The sequence below is a fragment of the Anas acuta genome, chromosome 6, assembly GCF_963932015.1.
Source record: "Anas acuta chromosome 6, bAnaAcu1.1, whole genome shotgun sequence".
In the NCBI taxonomy this organism is placed as follows: domain Eukaryota; kingdom Metazoa; phylum Chordata; class Aves; order Anseriformes; family Anatidae; genus Anas; species Anas acuta.
The window spans coordinates 23,672,183-23,692,042 of NC_088984.1; the positions used below are offsets into that span (position 1 = coordinate 23,672,183).

Consider the following 19,860-nt stretch of genomic DNA (forward strand, 5'->3'; position numbering starts at 1 on the left):
ATGAAATAGGATTTTTATTTGAGCCTCTATGTGAAAATATAGTCTGGGAAAACAAGCTTGTCCTCTACATAAAAATGGTTTGGGTGTCTAACTCCTGCTAAGACGTTCTCTGGAGGTTGGTGGTAGAGTTCAGCTTAATGTTCTGTGCCAGGAACAGAATTTCAGGTGGGACAGTGTTTATTGTGGAGTATGAGGTGGGGGGAAGCATGTTTTATGGATCAGGTTGACAAAACACAACCTCAACACTTAAAAGGCAGGGAAGAAAAGGTACTAGAAGAAGAGAAGGCAGAGGAAACTTGAGAAAGAAAAACATGTGTTGGGTTTTGTCAGTAATGAGACTACTTTTGAAGATTGGGCTGTCAAATGATAGATGTATGTGATATAGAGCCCCTGTGTGCTTGAGGAAATAGGTAGTGGGATTTTGTTCAGGTAATGGAAGCACAAATGCTAGTGATGTACGTGGTCATTTTGAAATCAGATGTGTATCAGCACTGGATAAAAACACAGAAGGGTATTTTTAATAACAAATTCTCAGCAGTTGCTATAGAGCTGTAGAAAATTGCTTTTTTTGTTTCTGTCTCTATTTAACGCAAATTGGAAATGCTTCACGTTGTTGCAAGGAATTTGTGTACCTGAGTGCAAAGCTGCTACCTTATATTGTCCATAAACACTTCCTGGTTGTAAAAGCTTATGATGGGTTGCTGCAAAACTGAGAAAATGAATTAGGGCCATATTCTATTACGTTTTGTTTAGGACAAAATGCTGGAAGCTGCTTGGTGCTGCACTGAGAGTACTTGGCACTTTTATAGCCGTGTCTTTGGGTACCGGCGTACAAACTATCCTGTGTATACAGTATAGCAAACATTTCACTCAAACTATTTGAGACAGCAGATACATGTTAATTTGGTGATTTTCTTTGGTACTTTCTCCAGCACTTAAAAATTGTACACCCTGAATCTCAGTATATCTTTTAATTACAATTACAAAAGAACCAGCCATTCTCCCTTTAAGCAGAATGCCCCGAATCTTGGGAACTGCAGAACAAGGTTAAAATACTGCGAAGTCATATTGCCTTTGTTGTATCTGCAGATGCAGCTTGGTTTGCAGTCACATACTGGCCCTAATGCAATGGTCTAATTTATGGTTGTTTGTTACTTGATAAATTTAGACTGGGCTGCTTTGCTTACCTGTATTGTGAAACAAAGGTGAGGCATCATACAATTCACTTCGTGTTTGAAACACATTTTTTTTCTAAATTACTCATTAAGTTGCATTTTAAAAATGCAATCCTCTGAATTACATTTAGGAAGTGAACTTTGCTTCCTTCTCATGGTGAGTTTATAGGCTCGTTCCAGAAAACTATTCTCAGTATTAGAAAGGTTGTGTTTCCAGTCTGTCTGTTTAGTGTGGACATCATATAACCTATGAGAGTAAAAATTTCCAGGTGAATGCTTTCTGTGAGCCCTCATGCTGATGTGTATGATGCAATGCAGAAATCACGTGTGACATTGCCATCAGAGGCAGGGGTAACCTGAAGAAGCTAGGAAGCAACAGACACATGATACCTGTGCCTAATTCTGCAGTCTGTCTGGGATTCGTGGACTGCAGGAGACCTGGAGCAGCTCCCTGTTTGGTTATTCATCCTGCTTGGGAAACAGGCTGTATTTAGGTTTATTTTGTTTAATTAAAAGTATGTAAGAATTGTTTTGCAATTATGTTTTCTATTTCAAGTATGGTAAAACGTGTTAGTAATGGAAAGATAAATAGAAAAATTGTTTTACGTGCCATTTATAGCAAACGGACATATGGGAATTTACACTGAGAGGAAAAATAATGCCATTGTGTCTGGAAGTGATGCTGTCAGCCAAGAAGTATGTGTGGAAATGTTCCTAAAATCTTACTCAAGATGGTGTGGTCATTCAAGGACAATGCTTTTGCTGAAATGCTTCTTTTTTAGGGTGGTCGTCTGGATAGTTACCTTGCAGATGAGGAGACTGTAAGTTAATAATTGCTCAGTTAAATAAATATTTAATTGCAATTCAACTTTAATGAAAAATTAAAACAAACAAACAAAAACACCACCAAACATTTGGAATACTTCAATACTTTTTTTTCCTTGCTGTAAAGTGTATAAAAACTTAATTATGAGAAATTAGACATAATCCTTGTTCTACCAGTGATGATTTCTTTTGATATCTTCTAAATTCCCACTGCTATTTTTTTGATAAAGATATAGTAGTACTTCCATCACAAAAGTCCAAAAAAAAAAAAATCAGCTTTTTTGAGTAGTTGCAGTAGCACTATAGTAGCACTGTAGCTCCTGTAGTAGACAAGAGCAATGCCAACTGGTTTTCTGATTCCTTTTTCAAGCTCAATCCTGCCATGTTGATTGTTCCATGAGCCAAAATGGCAACAGTTTTAGACCTCCATTGCAGTTATTGGTCAGTCCTCTGTTACCCTCACACACACAAAAGATTGTATTTTCTGAGTTAGTAGAAAGCTTTGTAGTTCATAATACATGGCTTTTTACACGTCTCACATGCATGTGATATAAAAGTAACTGTCTTATAAAATTGGAAACAGAGAAGAGGTTCAACTGTCAACTTTCTCTGTTACTTGACTGATGTTCATGATCATCAGAGGGCAAGATGTTATTTTAGATGACATGAAGTTTTCATTTGTAGGGTTATAGACAGAAAAGATTTCATCTAAATTCATCCTTAACTGATGTTACTTCAACCTTGAAAGTGTTGGAAAAAAATCTTTAATTTCCTTTATGCATTAGGCAAGATCATGGTTGATGAAAAGATGTGACTTGGCTCGTGACTGATGATTCATTCTGGCCATCTGACCTGGGTGGAAATGGTCAGAACTGCAGAAGAGCCCTCTTTCAGCACTGTATGTTAACTTCATTAGTTTTCTGTTGACTACAAGATTTTGCTTCCGTCCCTTCCAATGTGCTGTTGTTGTGGCCGAATCCCTGCCTTTGGCCACTGAGGGCCACGTGCTGGTTCTTGGCTGTTCATTTTGGCTGCAGTTTGCTGGGATGTTAACGCCTACCATAGGGCAAAGTGCTCTAAATGCGGCCTTGGCAATTTAAGTCCATGTTTGATTGCTCATGTTTGGTGAACAGCTGACCAACTCAGGGCACTTGTCTGTGCTCAGGAAAAGATGGAAATATTTTTTTTTCTGTAATAATCCAATCACCTTCTCTCTCATCGTACCTTAAAAGAAGCAAACTTTCTCCTTCCAAGTTCTGTGATGCGTGTCTAACCTTGCTGAGGGTTTTGTGGTTGGTCTACCTCACTGTTACTCAGAGTAGCTCTCCAAAATGTCCCTAATGATGTCTACTTCTACAAATGTGAAGTGTGAAATTGTGGCATTTAGAGAGGAAGAGCAATATATCATTTTATGTGTGACCTATTTTTAAAAAGTTTAAATTCACCTTAAATAATCACAGGGCTTTTAAAATTGTTTTTTATCAAATGTTCTTATCAGTGTAGTTAGAATGCAAACTATACCTTATAGATAATAATATAATGATTTGGAAAGTTCAGAAAATTAAAATTGAGAAATTTAGTTTCCTATATACATGGAATTTTTCAAAATACAATGTTTCCATAAAGAAAAGAAAAGAAAAGATTATATTTCTTTTTCTCAGTTAGTAGACTGATAAATCAAATTTTCAAAAATTAGTAACTGAATGTGAAATACTGTATATGTGTGGTGTTTTTAGTTAAGAACGTATACTAAATTTTGATAAATAAGCCAACTTCCTTATATAAGTTGATAACATTAGGTAATAGTTATTTGTTGGCTACGTCAGCAAATTAGATGCAATCCTGAAAAATGATTTAGTTGTCAAAAAAATGAATTTGTTTCTTACTGGTGAAACTGAATAATTCCTCCATGTCTCTTTAAAGTGGTATTGAAATTAGGCATTTCAGATTTTTCTCCTGATATCAGTTTGGGAATCTTGTATTTGGGCACAAAAGAAAAATGTATTAGTTCTCAGTAAATATTCAGCTAAAGCACAATGACAAACAGTGTTGTGCATAATTGGCAGCCACTTTCCATTTAGAGCTTGAATGGAACTGTTATTTCAGATCATTAATGAGGACTTTGTGAGAATTGATGGCAACTTGCAAACTGCATCTGCTGTGGCTGACTTCATGCTAAAATTAAACTTCTTAAAACGCTTTTGAGAGCTACAGATGAAAAGCATTGTGTAGGTGCTGATGTTGCTGCTGTAAATGTAAGCCCCTCATTACAAACTATTTTGCAAAGAAAATTACAAATAGTTTGTGATAAAGTGATAGTGCACTTCAGGTTTAGTAATATTGAAAGGAGACATACTTTGCTTGTTGTTAGCCACTCAAAGCCACTCAAATTTTGTTTGGATCAGGCTGAAGAAAGTCCTGCTCCTATCTTGTCCCTGGAGGGAGAGAGTCTGGGGCATAGACATCTGTATTACAAAGTGGGAGGACACAGAAGTTTGTTTTTTTAATTCTAACGGTAAGTTCTCTTCCCTTATTTGTTTTTTTCCTGTGACTTGACTCTGCAGCCATGGCCTCTCCTGTGAAGAGAGGTTTTTGAAAATACAGAATATGTTTAAAATTGTTTCAAAATAATTTGTTGCTCTGAACTGACAATCTGGGATGTGCTGTGTAACATGAAGTGGGGCAAGTATAGAACCTGGGTGAGAAATGGAAAGATGAAGTGCAGAGGTCATAATTTCAGTAAGTTTATGAGAGGAGCATAAAGAAAGAAAGAGGAAAAGGGACCTGGCATGGTCCTGAAATATGAAGGAGCAAAAGGGTTCAGTGTGTGCTTCATGGTCTAAGGATGAGTCAGAGGAAGAATGAAAAATACAGGAGTGAGGACAGAGGGATGGGTCTGCGAGGTACGGTGTATTGTGGGAATCTGGGGTGTTCATGAGGTTGGCAGCAGAGGGAAAAAGTGAATCTACTGAAAAGTTGTGATGTGGGCGATTCATAATGGTGTGTTAGGGATTTGTGTTTCTGCTTCTCTGCTATCCCTACAAGTCTGTGCTGGCTAGCACAGGATATTCACATAGCATTTGGAGAATGGAGGCATTACTAAGCATTAAAAAGATCGCAAGTATCTTACAAGGTTGGTAGATATGATTGTTGATCACTAACACAAAATACTTCTCTATGGCCTCTGTAAAATTAATGCATTTTTCAGTTGATTGACTGATCTCCATGTACCCCATTTCCCAATTGTGTAGCTCCATCTAAATCTCAATCCTATTCCTTGCTGTCATTGCATGCGTTCTGGTTCATCATGTGCCATAGTCAAAAACTATTTTCATGTCTTGCAAGTGATGCTAATGCAGCAGGTCATGCAACAATGGTCATCACTCACTGAAGTGTTAAAAGACGTTGTTTTTAGAGAGGCATTCCTACCCTGGGTGCTTTCTGTAAGACACCAAAAGATACTGAATGTGAGAGTCCCGTCCTTAATTATGGAAAAGTGTAAGTAGAATTTTTGTATACGGTGTTCAAAGAGAATAGCAATGTCTGGTGTTAGAAGGGAAGCATGGTTGTTTCCCAGCCCAGAAAAATAGTCGTGCAGAGTACTGCTTGCCAGCTGGCACCTTTACTGTATTGCCAGGTTATTGTTGTGCAGCTGTTAATTGTGGCCAAAGTCTTTTGTGCTTTTTTACATTTTCTAATTTACATTTTCTTCCTTTACCATTCAGACTTCTTGTTACAATTTGTGAAGTCTACATGGCCTCTCAAGGAGTGTCTTTGGGAGTGTGTCCTGCACAGCCTACGCCAGTTTTACATGCAGGTGATGTGAGATGTAGAGCAGGTGAATATGAATATATGAGCAACTGGCTACTGTGAAATGTGCCTGTGGTTAGAGTAATAGCTCAAGCATGTCTCTAACTGTTGTACTGTCGAAGCACCTCATGCCTGCTGCTTGTGCTTCATGCCTGTCCCCATGCTGTCCTCTGCCTGGTGGGAGCCTCTCCTTGCCTGTGGCATTGCGGCAATGGTACCTCCTCAGCCGGTGGCTGCAGGGGGGACAGGTATGGCATCTTACAGACAGCGGGTGTCTGACAATACTTAAGTAGGTGGCCAAGGCTTAAAACAGGAAATTACGGGTGGTTTGGTGGTCCAGAGGGACACAGGCATAGGAAACACCACATGACCCCCTTTATCCAGACAAGGATTAGGAGCGCTGCCCACAAGAACTATTTTGAAGGGATTTACAGCTGATGAAGGGCAATTACTTGACTGTAAGCTGCCTGTGCAATGTTGTTGAGCTGGATGCTGAAGTCCAGAAATGCACAAACAAGTGCATTGCTGTGGTAACCGGGAAAGTTACCACTGCACCCAAGTAACCTTTCATCCAAGTAACCTTTCATCCTGGCTTCTTGTGGACAGAACATGTACCTTTCTGACTATAAAATGTTTGTCAATTCCTTAACTATGTCAATTCTTGTCTAAAATTTCTCAACCTTGTTTAAAATATTAAAAAGAAAACTGAAAACTGACATTATAAGACGTAAGACGTAATATAATATATAATATATATAATAATAATATAATAATAATAATATAATAATAATAATATAATAATAATAATATAATAATATAATATATAATATATAGACACAGGAATATAGTTTATATACTATATATAGTATATAATATATAATATAATATATAATACATATAATAATATATCTATTATATATTATATACTATATTATTATATATTATATAGTATATACTATATAATATATAGTATAATACATATAATAATATAATATGTGTATTATATTTTATATAAAATATAAACTATATTCCTGTGTCAAAACTAAATATGGTGTATTTGTGCACAAGCAAATTTTGCGTTTGAGGAGGGATGTTCCATGTAGTTGGCAAGTTTAAGAAGGTCCCTTGGCCAAGTTTTAGTTAGACATATTTAAAGCAGAAATGGTGTATGCATACTTAATAATGCAAGAAAAATATTTTGTGCAAGAACTGGTTAGGATTTATGGTCACTGCCTACCATTGGATGCTATTTCCTTGGTATTGGATGTTTTGCTAAATTATAGTGTATATCTCTAAGAGTAACTAATCTTGAAAATTCCCTTGACGCTTTTTATGTTAGATGGCCACAGTAGTCTCTTCTGGTTTTATAATCTATTTATGTACAAAAATCAATATATATTAGGAGTAGTTTTCTGTCTATAATACATTTTGGAAATTAATAACTGATGGACAGCGTACAGCTTTCCCATGATGAGAATACTCCAGGACTGCAGAAGTATTTTTTATGGGCAAAGTGCCTGAGGACATTTCCATTCTCATATTAGGTTGTGCTTTGTACATAGGTGGAAGAAATTTAATGTTGTGTAATTTCAGCTGAAATTACTAGTAACGTTGGGGGCAGAGAATTCCTGCTATGACAAATGAATGTTACTATTGAGTTTTTTTTACACTATGTTCTCTGTCAGTGTAACTGAATGCCGCGTTATTAGTATTTCAAAAGTAGGATGAACTAAGTGTATTTTACTATTGATGATAGGAAGTGTTGATGTTAGGAAGTATTATGCATTGCCCTCATGGAGGATAGCTTTGATAACCATCTGTGTATTACAAGGAAAGTTGTTTTGTTTTGTTTGTTTGTTTTGTCACTGATTTGCTCTGTCAAGAAGCTACTTGTGAGCAATCCACCTGTTCTTGTGCTCAGTTTAATTCCAGTTAATGTTTCTGAGACCTTGCAGGAGCTTCAGAAGCAATTATCCATCTTATGGTCTTTTCAGCCTTTCCTGTGATTCTTAATGTTTTTCTAAAGTGCTCAAGACATTTTTGGTGCTGCTTTGGCACAAACTATAACAGTTTATTTTTCTTTTCTGTCTTTCTCATGAATTCATTCACTGAATGAGTTGTAAATGAGATAAGAAAATGGCTTTATGATGTGCGCCTGCTCTTTCATGGTCACATGCTTTAAATATGTGTCAGTAAGACAGATTTCATTAAAGTAGCAAGAAAAACAAATATTAGCGGAGATTGGAATATATATTCCTCTAGACTTTATGAACATTTAATGTTTCATACAAAGTGTAAGGCTTCATAAATGCCTAGAGATATAGGAGGATTAAATTGTAGTCCTTCAAGTGGAGAGATTAATGGGGTACACCAAAGATCAGAGTTAAGGAGAAGCAGTTGTATTCCTTTCAATTTATCCTTCTTTTTCTGTTTTTCATTTCATTGTTTGGTTTGTTTGCAATATGGCATAACCTGACCTTATACGATGGAACAGGCAATCAGACTGCCCTGTATGAATACCTGCTTCTAAATTAGTAGCAGTGGTTGAGCTTTGGAACATACTTACTTAAAACAAAACAAACAAGAATTCCAGTTTTGATCAAAAAATGCCTAACCATCCCCTACAAACACCCAGAATAAGCCTCAGTGTATTTTATTAGTGTTCAATTATTATTGCTGTTATATTTGGGTGTCTTATTTCTAACCTGCATTCATTTAGCTTACCCTTCACTTTTTTTTTTTTTTCGGGGGGGGGGGGGGGGGGCTTTTAGTTTTTGTTATATCCTTTGAGAAGAATTCTAATACTAAATTCCTTCTCCCCCATATAGTGGGCTATAGATTGTTATGCAGTGACCCTTTAATCTTCTCTTTGACAAACTAAATATATAGACCTCTATTAGTAGTGATGTTATTCAATCCTGTTGTCATGCTTATGGTTCTCTCTTGAACCCATTTGTGGATGTCTTTGAAATGTTGGTGGCAGAGCTGGACAAAGTGATTTAGTAGCAGTCACAGAGGTAATACAACCTCCCTATTCCTTCTTGATGTTTCTCAGATTATATGTAAGCCATTAACTATATTATCCCGTGCAGCCATAAACTGCTGTGACACTTAATGTTTGTGAAACTAATTGCTTTCAAGAATGAAGTTCCCATCATGTAATTGCACCCTGTCTTTTTGTTCCTGGATGTGACCTTCAATTTAGCACCCCAAAAAACTAGGTTCCTGGAAGCTCTGACTGATCCTCCAATTTTGTGCATCCCCACTCCATTCTCTGTGACCTGAGCAAATTCCATCAACAACTAGTTTGGATATACTCCCATAAAAATGCAGCATTTATGTTGGGACAGCAGTGACTTTTGTGGCATCCTCCTTACAAGCATTTGATAATGCACTGTTCAAAATTCAAGATCAATAAAATAGGCAATTCTTAATTTTCTCTGAGACCCAGGAATCAAAAATTTTACTTGATAGGTTTGAAACGCAGTAAAAATGTAAAGGTGATGAGATAGTGGAAATAGTGGATAGTGGATGCAGGGAAATGACATAGGATAATAAATAAAGCAGTAAAAGGCAGCCCCTTTATAAGATAAATTAAGTTCTGTGCTTTAGATCACTATCCAGCTGAAACTCTTATTTGAAAGAAACCTGAGTCTTTAGGCTTCTAAACTATTTTCTTTGTCCAAACTGCACAGTGATTTAAAAAAAAAAATCACTAAACAGAAAGAGAAAAAAAAGGCTTTTTTTTTTTTTTTTTTTTAAGAGCTTGATGAAAATTGGGTTATTTTATCCATAAAAAAAAAAATCAAGATGCATGAAACTTACTCTCTTTTCCTTTAAATAATTTTCTGAGTTTTGATTACAATTTACAGTCTCTTTATGACTTATATTAAAAATCTGAAAAATGTAATTCTTCAAAAATTTTTCACAGAACTCCCCTCCCCTAAAATGTTTTGTGTTTGAAAAAGGGTTGGAGGAATGTGACAGTGTGTGATGACAGTGTTTTTTGTTGTTTTTGTTTGTTTGTTTGTTTTCCTGTCTAAGGCTGTGTGAGTCTCATGGTCTTTTGTCATCCCAGAAAGGATTATGATGTCTAGCAGTTAATATTTCCTGTTTTATATCTAACTGGGTTATAGTGCATATTTGTATTTGTAAGTATATACGCTGCATAATCCTCTATTCACAGCAGCCAGTCTTTTACAAATGCATGCACCACAGGTCAAAACGCTGCCTCTATAGTATGTAAAAATTTCAATGCCATGCAAATCGATAGTATTCTATTATTGTGACAGCCTGAGGAATGAGGAACAACAAAGGAATCCTAATGAAAATCCTACAGTCGCTTCAGCTATTGAAGCAATCCTCAGAGGCTGGAAATGAGCTGAGGGCTTAATTTGAAATTATCATCTAAGATGGAGGTTTGGACATGCTGGAATGCCACTAATTGCCATGTGTGCTTCAGGGATTCTGGAAGGGCGGAAAACTCTGTTTAATCATGTAGGCAAGCAGAAAACGGGAAAGGCAGATGCTGTACTGACCTCTTCTCATTTGAATCTGATTATCTGCTGTTTGACCTCATCCATCTATTTGATGAAGTCTGTCATAACTGTGCATTTTACAGACATAAATGCACACAAGTAATTTTTTAAAATATTATTTTTATTTATTATTATTGAGTCATACCTGGACTAACAACTCTGGGGAAAAAAAAAATCAGTGTTAAAGAAATCATACCAGATGTGATGTGTTGGGGTGCACCAAGTCCCACTAGAGGATGGCATTAAAGTTAGAGCATCTCAGTGCTCTCAGTTGAAAGTACAACTAATGAAGTTCGTCATAGCTGGTATTCTCATGTAACCAATTGAGGCTGTTAGTTACCAAATGCAGCTGTTGAATTGTTGAATCCAGAATTGTTTGCTAGATTACTTGTGTGGTCTCTGCTCATCTTTCAGCTTCTTTGGGTTTAATTGTCGATCAGATTTCACACTGTTTTTTAATTCTCTTGTCTCTGTACACCTAGAGCATGTTAAAGAGTTTGCCCCACCCAGCTGAATGCTGATGTGGCTGATTCTCAAATAGCGGCTGTAAAGTGATTGATTCACTGCTTTATTGAGAGAGAGAGAAGAAAAAAAAAGGCAAATTGTTTGTTTCCCATAAATGGACTATGAAACCATGACAGTGTTGCCACAGCATTGAGATGTATTATTTCTATTACATTCTTGCGTTTGCAACATTTGGGATCTGCAGCAGAAGTGTGGTTATGATTTCCCTGCATGAAAGGTCAGCAGGTGGGGGGGGGGAACATGCAGTTGTGTATTCCTTGTGAAATGAGAACAGAGGGTGGGCTCCACTGGATGCCTGAATACAGAATATGTGGGCTATACAGCTGCAGAGCACCACATTAAGCCTCTTCCCTCCCAGTGAAAAAAAGCCCCATGTTGACAGATCAGTGTGAAGATGCTTTGGTTGGAATAATGCCAGTGATGGTTGCATATTTTTAGTTCATTTATGTCCAGACACTCCATTCTGCACCCTAAATTGTCTTCTCAAATTATTCCAATACTGCATAAGATATTAAACAGACTATAAAGCATTCTGGGCATTCTTGCAGAGAAGAATCAATCGGAGGAAACAAATAGCCAGTGAGAAATAATACAGCATTAATCACAGAAGTCTGCTGTTTGAAGCTAGACTTCATTTGGAGTTACCCATTGAAAACTTCTATTTATATGAGATGCAGATTTATTTATAACTCCAGATTTATGCAAGTCATGTATTTGTATGTTTTCATCATTTCCATTAATATTTTTTACACAAACATTTTCCAATAGAAACAGCCTTTTCCCATTTTAATCTCTGTCGTGGTTTGACCCGGCCGGCAGCTAAACACCACGCAGCCGTTCGCTCACCCTCCCCCCTCCCTCTCTGGGACGGGGGAGAGAAATGGAAAGTGAAGCCCGTGAGTTGAGATAAAGACAGTTTAATAAGACAGGAAAATAATAATAACAAAATAATAATAACAATAATAACAATAATGATACAATGGTGATAATACGAAAGTAATAATAGTATGTACAAACAAGTGATGCACAATGCAATTGCTCACCACCCGCTGACCGATGCCCAGCCTAACCCCGAGCAGTCCGGCCCCCTCCCCCCGGCTAGCCACCCCTATATATTGTTTAGCATGACGTCAGATGGTATGGAATACCCCTTTGGCTAGTTTGGGTCACCTGTCCCGGGTCTGTCCCCTCCCAGCTCTTACTGCACCCCCAGCCTGCCCGTTGGCAGGACAGAGCAAAAGGCTGAGATGTCCTTGGCTTAGTATAAGCACTGCTCTGCAACAATTAAAGCATCGGGGTGTTATCAGCACTCTTCTCATCCTAAGCCAAAACACAGCATTCCACCAGCTACTAGGAAGAAAATTAATTCTGTGCTAACTGAAACCAGGACAATCTCTCTCACTTTTTTTTTTTTGTTTTTAATTTTTAATTTTAGCTAGTGACATAAAAATACTTACTTTTAAAATGAAATTTTGGATCATGTGCAACTCTAGATATAATTTATTTTATTTGCTGAACAAGCTACAAAGTAATGAATTTTTATATTGAGAACAAGTGCCTTCTCAATATTTCTGTAATTCTGAACAGTCCAGTCTACAAAATTCCCAAGAATTTCTTTTAAGAGGTGATTAATAATACATACCATTGTATACTGGGATAGAAGGTGAAGAGAAATCAGTATGTAGCTCTCAGTGCTTTCTTGCCTTTCCAACTATTTAGTGTAACATTGTGTAATAAAAAAATAATCATACTACCTCTTGGTATTAGATAGGTTATTTTGATGCATCTGAAACAATTGTTTCTGATGGTAGAAAGCAGAACTTCTGGATTAACATAATTCTATTGTCAGAAAAAAAAAAAAAAAAAAGAGAGAGAAATAAAGAAAAGAAAACATCACAGTTTTCTTTTATTTATTTAGCTAGAAAGAGACCAAAAGAAACCACAACCCTTTGTGGATGGAAAGAAAATGAATAATCACTTTATTTTTAAGACCTGTTTAGTACTTAAGACACCAGAAAAAAAAGGCAAAAACCCCATAAACCAAAAGGAAATGGAAAAAAGTTATTGTGTATTAAAATATTTTGGAAGTAAAGGTAGAATAAGGGAATCTCTATGTTTCTACCTCCTTTTTTTTCAGACTTGGAAGAGCTGTAACAATTGAGATCAAACACAAAAACATTACTGGAAAAAAAAAAGCTGAATTCAAAGGGTAGCTTGAAAACAAGCATAGTAGGAGTGAACAGTAAGAATTAAGTGTATTAAGTGTTCAGCGGTTAAACAGAATAAAAAGAAAGAAGAAACAATTTCTTGATAACTCAGTGTATAATCAATAATCTTAAGTATATTCCGTGAATAATTTCTTATTGTTGTTTCCATACAGTCATTGTGTACTCCTTTATGAATAGCATCAGATGTTTTGGCTTATGTGGAGGATATTACAGTCATGGCACATGTTATTTTTATTTATGCATTGGAATTATAACACTTCACTGCATGTTCTGGTTACAAGGTTCGCCTGCTCTCTTGGCCTTTGGACAGGGCATTTTACCTTTCTATATCCATTGCTTTACCTAGAAAATAAGTAAATGATTGAGAAAAGAATGTACTGAAGAATGGGTATTTTTTTTCAATCATTGCTAAATAACAAATGATGATTTACATTCAAAATAGTTGAGATGCCAAATAAAAAGGTGATGACAGAACTCCCACCTAGGTGACTGTCACTTGTGATGACCAAAATCTCAGTGCAGTGTCTGTTTAACATGTTCCAGGAGGTCTGTTTCTCTTTGTAAGTAATTAATGTATTTCCCACCCTGGGACCTCATGGCAAAGTAGCTTTGAAGTGAGCCAGTCACATCTGAATCAAGTGATGGTCCTAAACTGATGGTGGATTGTAGCAGTTCATGAGGGATTTAGCTGTAGTGGTGCAAACCGCAGCCTACAGGTCAATGATAATTGGATAAGAAGCAATTAGTATCCAGTGGCCAATTCTGTCACCCTGATTTCTGAAGGGTAATGCTGTTCTGTTTGAATTGCCCAACTGAAATCACTGAAAATAATTCTAGGTTTTAGATGACTTCCTGTGGTATAGAGATGGTAAAACTGACCTCCTACAATGAATCAGACAGTTTGGTCTTTGTCACAATTACTAGAATAATAATATTTCCCCACTCACGATCCCAACATCACAGTTTTTGAATGTTTGTCTTAGATTTTCTTGTATTTTCTAGAAGTAGTGTAGAAACACTCTAAAACAGTGTGTGGCTTCCTTCTGTTCCCACTGAAGCCAATAGCAAAATTGCCAGTGACAGTTGGAAAAAAAGTGCATGAAAAATGCCTCAAAAGCATTGGTTTCATTTTGGTAAATTGAATTGGTTGGCCAAAAAATTAGATTTATAATTGTTTGCTTCAATCTTTGTTACAGAGAGAGTGGCGCCTCTTAACATCAGTTTCACTACATTTATTCCTTCTAACATGCTCTAAAAAAGATGTATTACCCAAATTTTAAGCCAGAATTGGAAGATAAGCTCTTAGCAATGTAGAGAAACAGAATCCAAACTTAATGTGCAAGAGCAATAACAAAAAGCTCAATGCTAGCTCTTGCTAGTTTATGTTAATATTTTTGTTGTGTTTACAGTGCTCATTTTCTCAAATATCTTGTGTTTTTTAAGTTTTAACCATGAACTGTTCTTCTATCAGAAATTTCTACATATAAGTAATTGCAATTTTGTACTGAAGTTCTTGCTGCTGTTAAATAGGGCAAGAAGCAGTTTGCTTCTTGTAGCGTGAAGGGTAAGATTTTGTTTTGTATGCCCTTTTTGAGAGCCTTCTATTGACAAATTAGTGTGCTTTAAGTAAGTTTTTGGAAAGCTTCAGACTTGGGAAAAACCCCAGAAACACTGGGGAATTTGGCTCAGGTGTGACTGTTTTATTTGGTTTTAATATTATTCAAAAGAAAAAGCAGATACTTCACAGAATTGCCAACCCGGTGAGAACAGACTCAGTGAACTGTTCCTCCTGAGGAACCTCTTGCTGGCTTTGTGTTTGATTCTTACAACAGCACCTATGGTTCCGGAAAGCCTTAAAAAACTTGAAGTGCCAGATCACTGTCCTCCTGTGCCAATGCTAAACATAAATTTTTCCACATGAGTCAAATGAGTGAAGATCAGATGTTTTAAAAAGCACTTGATTTTCATTTGCCCAAAGGCTGCTCTGCTAACAATTTTTCAGTGATTTCATGGCTGGAAGTTACTGAAAATTTGTCCTGGCAGCTATTTCATAACTCAACTGTTTTGCACATCTTTGTGAACTGAGATTACTATTTCAGTGTTCTGCTATTTCTAATTTTTGTAATTTGAGTCATTATTTGTAGGAAAATTTGCATAGGTCTTGAGACATTGTTGTCAGTTCACATCTTTGGCTGAAGTTCGCCTGATGCATTTGTAGGATATGAAAATGCTGTTAAGCTAGATCAGCAGTCCCTGGTATGCTAGGCTGGAAGGAAAAGCCTCTCAGAATGCAACTTCATTATGTTTTCTCTCTGAAGTTCTAAAACAACTGTGTTGTGCGGCTTTTTTCTTTCAAAAACAGCACTGCTGGTTAATGCCCTCCCAGATGCTGTTCATTTATTCCTTAGAGACAAATGTCAGCTTTCTCCTGCTCATTCCTATGATGAAAGAACAAGTTCAGTACTTCTTAGTGAGATGTATTTTCTCAGGAAAAGTTGATTTGACTTGGTGCTGGATGTTTAAAAAAAGTTAAGTATTTTTCTTGCTGTATACAATGTGTTATAAAAATGCAAGATTCACAGTAATGCCATCATGTATATCTTGTCTTTAACCAAATGCAAATGTCTTTAAACAGGAGTGGCAAAACAAGAAGAATTGCAATAGCTCTGGAGGTGTTTTTTTGCTTGTGGTGGGGTGTTTTTTGTTTTGTTTTGTTTAGGCTTTCGAGGCTTCAGAGTAGCTGAGCATAGTGCAGAAGATAGCTCAGACAGGAGGGAGGAATGCATAGCAAAGGGAAGGCCAGCTCAAAATTAGGGAGAGGTGGAGGAGGTGGATAATAGTTTCAAGCAAAGGACATCATTCAGAGAACTGTTTTATCCAAGGCTAGTAGAAGAATAGACACAGAATCTATCAGCTGAAGCAAGTCTGAAGTTATCTGTTAAGGTCAGAGAACCGTAACTCTGTTCCTGAACTGTGGCAGTGTACTGATGACAAATGTGTAGTAGTGTTTATATTCAACGTAAATATCCTCTGTGCTGCTACATGTATCTAAGTTTCCGTTCTTGGATCAAAACTCAAGATTTGGGTGAAGAGGATTCAGTGAGAGAAAAGTTGTAAAGAGGTAAGGCACACTGCAGGGGCTGAGTAAGCAGGAGAGAGAATGGCCTACGTGGCTGTGGTAGCTTAGCCCTTGCCAGCAGCCAGGTGCCCACCCAGCTTCTTGGTGGCATGGGAGGAGAAGATAGGATGGGAAAGTACCTGGGGTGAGATTAAGGCAGGGAGATTGCATACCAATTACTGTTGCAGACAAAGCAGTCTCAACTTGGAGAAAATCAATTTAATTTATTGCTAAATAAAATAGATCTGGGTAGAGAGAAATCGAAGACCAAATTAAACCAATTTAAATCAATGCGTTTACAGGATGTGGCAGTGGGTGGTGGGTTACGGTCAGTACAGAACAGTTCCCTGCCACTCCTTCCTCCTCATGCTTTTCCCCACCCTGGTGTGGGTTCCCCACAGGCTGCAGTTCCTTTATGAATATCCATCTCCTCTGGTGCAGCTACTAAGGAGTTTTTTGATAGTTTTATGGTAACATGCAAGATTGAGATATTGATCCCCAGTCATGGATTGTAAACTTTGCATGAGAATTGCTGTGAATTTCCTAAGCCTTTCCATGTTTTTTTTTTTTTTTTTTTTTTTTTTTTTAATAACACAACATCACTTTTGTCTTCTGTGAGAATGCAGAGCAATGCATTTGTGTTTGTGTTGAGTAATGTTAGGAAAGGAAGTAAAAAATCAGAAGATCTGTTGGAATAAATAATGACTGTCAACAGATTTCTTTTCTGCAGAGCTATTTTGGAGCAAAGGTGTCTTCGTTCACTCTTTCACATTTTTTTTTTTTTTATTATTATTAAGGTGCAGTTCAGCTGAGTTTGAACTCTTTTTCGTCCCTCCGTAAACTGTGAATCAGAAGGATGCAGAAGAGTATCCCTTGCTTTTTTGTACATGAATGATAAGAGCACAAGACCATTACTACAAGTTTGCTGCAAAGATGAGTTCGGAGGAGAAGAGTATATCTCCTGCTCACAAAACATCCACTCCATCACATAGAAGTGCCTCCTCTTCGTCATCATCTCAGAGGGATAGGAGGCAGGTAAGGAAAAGATCTAAATGTTTGTAACATCTGGTGAAAGGATTCATTTATTCCTGTAGAGTGGCAGTTTGTTGTTGCTGGCTCCAAATTCTCTTCCTCACAGCACTGGATGTTATCACTACAGCCAAGAACCATTGCTTTTGTGTTTGTTTGTTTGTTTGTTTGTTTGTTTTTCCCCCACTTCCCACAGGGTTTGGAAGAAAGATTCAGAAGCAACATGACCACTAATTGTAGTACTGTAGCAGGAAGGATATAATCATGTGGACAAGTAGGAGATGAGCTCTAACATTTTTTGGGAAGTGGGTTCTTTGGCAGCATGAGCCTACAGTTGCTTCAAACTGTTTTTCCTCCTACATGAGTATCTCTTTTTGTTAATCTAACTACAGAGAAGTATTGTATTTCCACAGCAAAATTCAATTCCATTTAAATGTTTCATTGTTAATCCTTTATGGAAGCACGTAACATTTTGAATACTTGGTTTACTACAAGTTTACACCAGTTGCCCCCACATCATGCAGTGCTGGTCTAATTATGTTAGACTTCCATTATCAAGAAGCTCTTGTTTATGTGGATGTATCACACCTTTTCTCCAGGATCCCCCTCAGATAAGGGCTCTATTATTTTGTCTCAAAACAATCTACACATTCATGTGTTTTTGTTTATTTGTTTTTTGAGAGCTGGCTGTATAGTCTGGCTCCAGCATCAGTGGGAGCCCTTCGGAAGCATCAGATCTACTATCAGATTTCAGATAAGTTGTTACAAATGCAATGTTTTATACTGAAAATCTAATTAGACCAAAAACATACTTTGAAGATTGGATCTATGGAAACCTTCAACACTAAATCAGATTCTGAGCTAATTTAACAATTAAAAAAAAAAAAGAATTCTGTCCAAAGAGAATTGTTATATGTAAGAATCTTACAACTTAATAATTTTAGATAATGTGAAAATATTATTATTCATGCCATACTGACTTCTTTTCAGTTTGACAAGAAGAAGAGGCAGGAAAAGAACTTAAATTAGTGTTTATGCGGTATACATTTACTTGAATGGCAATAGCTTAGGAATGTTTTCCAGCAACTTGTATTCCAGCTGGGATGCTTTTTCCTCAGTTGCTAATAGTTTTTTTTCTTACCTGACTTGACTTGTAAAAATTTTGATGAAAACTATAACATTTATGGCTTTGAATGTAAATAGTCTCACCATAAGGTATGTAAAAAATGTTAAACAATCAAGAGAATTTTGATGTGTGTTCAGTAACAGGCAAGAAATGTGCCTGGAATTTTTAAAATAATTTCTGTTGCCTTTCAATGAAGGCAGAAATGGTTTCCTCAGAGATAATAAATACTTCCGCTTTTCTGTTGTACAGAACTTGGGATAGCTGTACTCAGTTAAGTCTTAGCACCTAGTTCCTCTTAATTTTTCAGTAGTTCTGTTTGAAATCCAGTTTTGTTTGAAGTAGTGTCAGTGTATTTTATTAAACCCAAAGAAAATGAATGCAGGACTTGTGACTGAGCTGCTGAGCTCAGCTAAGAGCATATCCTCTGAATATTCTTTGTTATTATGTAGTTTGGTAGGATCATGCAAGAGAGAACGAAAAAAATTACCTTTTGGGAATACATTTTACCATAAATCTAGTGGCTACTGTATTTGTTACCATGGCAATGGGGTAGTGTAAGGTATAGCCATCATTGTAATAAAATTGATGCTTAGCTTTAAGTCTGTATTTGGTCACTGAAACATAAAGCATAATTTTAAAATAATCTTGAAGAGGTTGATGATGTGATGGTGCATCTGGAGCTACCTTGGACCTAGTAATGTCTGATGATGCTTAGCAAGTAGATGTGGACTGGAAAGGCTACAGCAAGGCATTCATTTTTTTACCTTGGTGTCACAGGCAGACAAATACCCAGGAGAATAAACTACAGCGAGCAATACAGCATGAGATGCAATGGTACTATACCTAAGGAAGTAAACATATGAATGTTTTCTTTGTGCATATTCTTAGATGCAGCAAATAATTTGGCTTCTTTGGGCCATCTGCTGTAATGTTTATATGTCTGATTTCTTTCCTCACTTATGGCACTATTTGTATATGTTTTGCTTTTTATAGGATTTCCCCAAAACATAGTGATAGTTGAGGTTGTGGAGGATTTTCTTTTGGGGGCTCTTGGTTTTTGCTCTGAGAAGGCTTGAAAATTCTGTCTTACTGTCTCCTTGAACTCTTCATACGAGCTGGGAGAAAAGCACCCTCCCTGAAGGGGTAATCTTTATGGATATGGGAAGTGATATGACTAGGTAAAGTGTCCATGTAGCTTTCATTGTCATATGTGAGGATAACACTTGATATTTCTAGATGGTTAATGACTGAAATCTTCTCATCATATAATTCTTGTCAAAGTCATACCAGCAATTATGGAACAGTTTCCCAATAAATTACAGTGCAGGAGGCAGAATGACTATGATAAATCATCTCAGAGAGAGTGGAAAATGTTGTGCTGTATATAATGCTGGCATTTTAATGTAGCTTTCTTATTTGTGCAATATATATCACCTAAGAGAATTAACAGTCAGCAGAAGCTTTGACATTGCCAATTTGCAGCCTC

The 19,860-nt window shown here is 36.8% G+C and overlaps 1 protein-coding gene across 7 annotated transcripts in view; it reads left to right on the forward strand.

Annotated features, from left to right (window-relative positions):
• Positions 1-19,860, forward strand: part of OSBPL6 (oxysterol binding protein like 6) — a 93,679-nt gene that overhangs the window by 23,318 nt on the left and 50,501 nt on the right. For all 7 annotated transcript variants that reach the window (XR_011097637.1, XM_068685822.1, XM_068685825.1 and 4 more), the window contains exon 2: positions 17,017-17,254. Coding sequence is in view for 6 of the 7 variants with exons in the window: in XM_068685822.1 (XP_068541923.1) it covers positions 17,111-17,254 (144 nt within the window). In the remaining variant the exon portion in view is untranslated. The remainder of the gene's footprint in view (positions 1-17,016; positions 17,255-19,860) is intronic.